This window comes from Scomber scombrus, chromosome 4, assembly GCF_963691925.1.
Source record: "Scomber scombrus chromosome 4, fScoSco1.1, whole genome shotgun sequence".
Lineage (NCBI taxonomy): Eukaryota > Metazoa > Chordata > Actinopteri > Scombriformes > Scombridae > Scomber > Scomber scombrus.
Genome location: NC_084973.1, coordinates 16,773,433 through 16,779,478, shown reverse-complemented (window position 1 = coordinate 16,779,478; position 6,046 = coordinate 16,773,433). Strand labels below are relative to the sequence as shown.

The 6,046-nt window shown below is 38.3% G+C and overlaps 1 protein-coding gene across 1 annotated transcript; it reads right to left on the bottom strand.

Annotated features, from left to right (window-relative positions):
* Positions 1 to 1,455: 1,455 nt before the first annotated feature.
* On the bottom strand, positions 1,456 to 2,424 carry LOC133979620 (hydroxycarboxylic acid receptor 3-like). Its single transcript, XM_062418180.1, has one exon. The coding sequence runs from the start codon at positions 2,422 to 2,424 to the stop codon at positions 1,456 to 1,458; it is 969 nt and encodes a 322-aa protein (XP_062274164.1).
* Positions 2,425 to 6,046: the final 3,622 nt, after the last annotated feature.

Genomic DNA, 6,046 nt, shown 5'->3' with positions numbered 1-6,046 from the left:
TCACTTCTAATTTTCTTGGCTGGCTCTCTGCAGGTTTTGAAACCACAGTGAGAGCTGTCATCAGGTTTCAGGTTATACTACTGTCCTTCCATAAGACGACAGCAGCACACACACAGCAGTATGAATGGATCTCAACATTTTGGTGCACACAGTAATTAAGCGTTTACATCTTCCAGGAGGTCTGAGATGAGGACTTGATTTTCTCAGTGGAGGGCCATTACTGTCTTCATACATGTGCCAGTGAAGAGGCAGGCAACAGTTGTGGAACATAAAACAATGCAAAATTAAGCATATAAGAGTCCTAACAGTCAGGTGTCGAAATTACACCAGTTCATAATGGATATTGGATCCATTCATAATGCACTTAAAGTTTAAGTAACGGGAGATGAAATACACTAGCCTCCCTCTGCAAAAATGTGTTTAAAAGTTTATCTGAAGCTAATATAAACGCTTCCAAATTAATCAAATCAACAATCTTTTTAACTCAAAATTGGTATTACCATGTTAAAATCCTTTAAATTGCATCTATTCACTCATCAACAGTTATGTAAATATTTTTAAATTTAGAAGTTTAACTGAAATCAATTCTCAGTGTTTATTCGCCAAAGCCTTCAAGTCTCCACATAACACTTGTGTAAGTGGCATATTAGACCAGGATTGTCTTCCAAACAGCTGCGATGCCCATTGCTCATAGGTCGATTCCTTGAAATCAGATTTTCAATGAGCTCAGAGAAACTTTCACATCCAGCTTAAAACACAAGAAAGTATTCACCTGTTTTCCATGTCACATGATTCTACAACTCAACTGTCATTCATAAATGAAGTTAGATGAAGATGGGCTTTTTTCACCTTGAATTAAAGGCTGCACTGTCTGTGATCCAACAGCTGGATGTCCTCTACCTAATACATGCTGTTTCTGTAACCCACAGACCACATAAAAGAAGAAATTAACCACAAAATGTTTAAGAAATTAAACATTCTCATATTTCTGAAGTGTAAATGTAAGGAACAAGGAGATATATTGGGTTTTTTTTTTTATAGTAACAAGGCCCTCGTGCACAAAAGGTCATAAATATGAAAAGAGTGATTAATGCCATAGACTTCAATGACAACAAAACAGTGGATGTTTGTAAGTTTCATTTTGGTGTCTGGATGAAACATTAACAACATAAATTGTTTCACAGTGAAGCAATGATATGTTTTTGCAAAAGCAATATTTAGAAAGGTGCATATAGAAAGGTAGAAGTAGCATCTTTTCACAAAATATTTCGCTTTATAATAGTATATATTTCACAAAAGCAATTAAAAGTGCAGTTAATATACACTTGATAACTACTGCATAAGAGAAGTGAATATAACATTGCTGTAGCACTTACATGACATCTTTAACAGAAATGTGCCACTTTTTATCAAATTTTAGCTACAGAGCTGCACACTCATCCTGTGGCTTTTTGATCATAGCTGGCTGAGCGACTGAGAGCCTGTTTCTTTGGTTTTCTTCTCAGCACTTTCAATAGCTTCTGTTTGGGACAGATTAAGAGCTTTCCTGCAGATTTTCTTGAAGACAGGGCTGGAGAAGTAGTAGACCACAGGATCCAGCGCGCTGTTGAGATAGGTCATGCTGATGGTGATGTAAAATGCAGAGGTCAGGTCCTCCAGGGCTGGGCAGACTTCAGATTCATGGAGGGTGTTGACTGCCTGTTGGGTCCTGATCCAAATCAGCAGTTGTGTGATGTTGCTCGGGAGGAAGCAAACAATAAAGAGCACCACCACGACTATGAGGAAGTACAGAGCCTTCTTGATCTTTGCATGCTGCACCAGCTGTCTCCCTCTCAGGTGGCCAATAATGCGTACTGTGCAGTAGAGAATCACAAGCAAAGGTATATAGAAGGAAAACACAAACTCAAATTTATGCCAGGTGAGATTATGGTTAGTGTCAACCATGAAGCTCTCGCAGTAGGTCGTGTTGATGTGTTTCAAAGACAAGAGATGAGCATTCATGGAAATGGTGAGCAACCACAGTGCAACTGCTCCACCCATGGCTTTGGAGACACTCAAATAGTTGATGGGATGATGGGGATGCACCACACGCATGTACCTGTCCAGAGCGATAGCCATCAAGAAGAAGGCACTTCCACGGCGGTTCATTGCCAACATGAAGAGGCAGATGTTGCAGAGAGTATCTCCAAACATCCACTTGATCCCAGAGATGTAGTAGCTGGCACGGAAAGGCAAAGCAAAATTGAGCAGAAAGTCAGCCATTGCCAGGTTGAAGAGTAACACTGTGCTGCTCTTCCAGGGCTTCAGGTGGAAGAAGAAGATCCAGAGAGCTACACCATTGCAGAGGATTCCCAAAATAAACTCTGTTACCAATAGAGGAGGGAGCACGCTCCTCAGCAGAGTTCCATTGAAATAGCATCGCATCTTGAACAACGTGATACCTCTCTGGCTGCAGATGAAGAAATTACCCCCTATGATGACTGTCGCACACTTCAAAGGGGAAAAATCTCACAAAAAAATGGTGGTTGCGGTTTTGGTATTTACAGGAAGCGTATAGGTTTTGCTTTTCATTGAATGTGTATATACACAAAATGAGTGACCTCTACTGGTTATAGATGCCAGGGTGTTGAATAATGATGTCAGAGGGGCCAGCAGGTATCAGCTCACTGGAAACCTATAAAATTGCATCCTTTAAGGACTGTATGATTGAGTTCTGAACTGTATTATAGGATCCTGCAAAAAAAAAAAAAAAAAATCCATTTAATTCAAGTCTTTCATCACCCATATAGGTGGGCCTTCCCAGACAATGTCTTTTGCAAGAAGACAGCGTCCTTATTTTATAGAAATTTTGTGAATACATCCTGTCCCAGTTACTGCACGTTTAATCTACTTTGCTTCCTTTTTCAACTATAATCATTATTAATCTGCAGCCAATTTTGAGTGGCACATTTTCAATTATGAACTGGAAAGTTTGTAGATTATCTACTGACAGAAGTCAATGTCAACATTTTGCTGTTGTTGAATTAAGGAAAACGCATCATTGTATTTTTTAATGTGTATATATGCTTTAATAAGAACATATTTTACTTTTTACAACAAAAAGGAAATAGTAAGGAATAGTAAAAAAAATAATTATTAATTAATAGTAAGAAAGTGCAGCAGCTGAAATAAACTGCACAAGATCTCATAGATGTGTGTCACTCACCACTTTTAGGACTCAGAACATGAGAACAACATTCTGTGGTTGTCGAATCATTGTTTGTCCTACATACTAATATTATCATGTGTGAAATGTGGTTATCCCTACTGCTCTCACCCACTAGTGAAGTCTGGTGGTGGCAGCATCATGCTGTGATCTCAGCAACAGGGACTGAAGGAACAATGAACAGAGACAGCTGTGGATGAAAAATCTACCGTGTGCATGGACTCAGACTCAGAGGAGAAAAACCTTTGACACACACCAATAAAAGAGCTGAAATGTGTTTAGGATAAGTGTTTGAATGTCCATGACATTCACACACTTATCACTGTGGAGAGACCTGAGTGTTTTGCTTCATCTAGCCTGAACACTTTTAGGGTGTCTTCTTGGGATCTGGGAAGCAGTGACTGACACATTTCACCATTTTTTTTCCACAATCGATTAATCGAGAAAAATAATTGACAGATTAATCAATGACAAATATAATCGTTAGTTGCAGCTTTTGTGATCTTTGGGGCAGAACTGGAGAAACTGTCCAAATCCAGCTCAATAGCCAAAACAAAACTACAAGAGTCGCCTCTGGTAGTTTTACAGGGGACTGAATAAAGCACCTGAACACTTATTACAATAAAATATATGTTCTTTTGTATGTATAAATTGGGTTTCATGGGTATCATATAAGATTAAAGTCTATAATGCAAACAAACACAAAAAAGTAAAGGTGTCCCAACAGTGTCTGACATCATTTGCAGAGATACGTTTGGTGTCACGGTTGTTATTGGTTCCCCCAGCAGTGAAAACCTAGCCTAGAAAAAGAAAACACACCATCTGCACAACCTAATCTTTCAGACAGCAGTGACACAGGTGCTGCATGGATGTAAGTAAAGCAAATGACTTCCTGTATACATGTCAGCTTTCACTAACAGCTTTCTTCTCCTTAATGAAACAAAACAGTTCAAACCTTCAACATTCACATTAGTGCGTGCATGTGGCATTGCAAAAAGGTTTTATTATTAGTTGCACTTTTTACAACGCATACTTTATGAATGTACTGAATGTGCATGCGTGCATATTGGTAAACTCTTGTTAGTGCACACAAGCATGAATGTCTGTGAATGCATGTGGATACATTTGTGTGTAGCTGTGTAGATGTAGATGATGGGAAGATATACGTACATATAAGTATATTATGTTTACTAATATTATTTCTTCCCCTTTTGTGTGGGTGTTTGGTAAAATGTGTTGTATAATAATCTTTAGCTGTGTCGACTGGTGTGTGAAAACTTTATGGGTTCATTCATTAACAGAATTTCAAACTCAGACTAACAGTATGTAAACCTCTGCTGCCGTCTAGTGGATACATTTGAAAATGCTACTTTTGTACTGTAAGACTTTGGTCATATTAGCATGTTTCCCTACGTCAGTTTGATTCAATTATCAGGGACGCTGTGGAGGTGGTGCTAATCTTTAACAGAAATGAGTTCAGAGTAGAGAAATGAGTAACTGTTCAGATGTGACGATGTTTGCAGCATTGTGTGAAAGACTGTGACTAATACAGAGTCATATGCATTGAAATAGGAGGGTGAGTGAACATGAGCAGTTGTAGGAGTGACCATTGACAAACACGTAATGAATGAAAAACTGTTTTTTTTTTTTATGCAGCACATCTCATTCAAAAAATAGTCATAGTGCTTTACAAAGTGATTTAAAAAATGTTAAAACAGAAACAAACAGCGCAATAAAGCAACTGTGAGGGAAAATATTCCATCTCTACTTTCTTATTATGATCCATAGGCCCACGTCCACATAACTTTTCTCACATGACTTATCAGTCATAACGTCACTATCAGTCATGATATTTTCACAGCTGTCACCCAATAATGCATCCATGGATGTGACTTGGGCTTTGCCAGTGCAGAGGCTGGTTGAGAATGTGTGTGCTGTTGAAACAGTGTGGAAAAATGTGAACGATCCAGTTTGGCCTGCAGGGCAAAAATTTCCTTTTGTTCCCTGTTCCTGTTGTCCTGCGATCAGCCCCTGTGTTTCCTTCACCTGCATACCTGGGAACAAAACATCACGCTGGCTGCTCTGCCTGCCATGATGAACATGAAATTCCAGTCTTACAGCCTTGAAGATGAGTGAAATGCAAACAGCGCCCTAAATCTACGGGACGAACATCTGAAGCAATGTTTTCTTTTTAACACACAGAAAACTGCAAAAACGCTGCTAAATGGGAAACATCACTGACATTAAAATAGCCAGCAAAAAACAAAAAACAAGAATGAATTAAAGCTTTCAGTATATATAACATAATGTGTGGAACAGATCATTTTCATGACTGAACTGATTATTTGCTGGAAGTTTTGGCTGACATTGTGAAATGAATGAAGTTGGTGGAAGCAGTGATAGAGACAAAGAAATCAAGTTTTTCCACATACCATGGGTCAAATGATTTGTCTGCCCAACTAGTTAAAAGGAAGAGACAGTAAACCCCTGAACCACTAAAGGACAGGTGTAGCCTCCTTGATAGAGAATAGAAATGATCATTTATTATTTGTGCATTATCATGTGTTGATTTCCTTTTACTGAGTCCAAATCTAAAACCATGGATCAGGTTTAAATAAATAAGTCGATGACTTGGATCGATAACCTATTGATAACTTTTTAAAGCTTTGAAGCAGCTACGACTCAATTTATCAAAAGCTCTTAGCAAACATATGAAGACATAAAAATATGCAGCAGCAGTTATAATAATAATAATACAACAGCTCTGCCATAAATTCTACTTGTATGAAACGTATACATTCTTAATTTTTGTTGACATTGTCAGAAAGGTGATAATTCTAC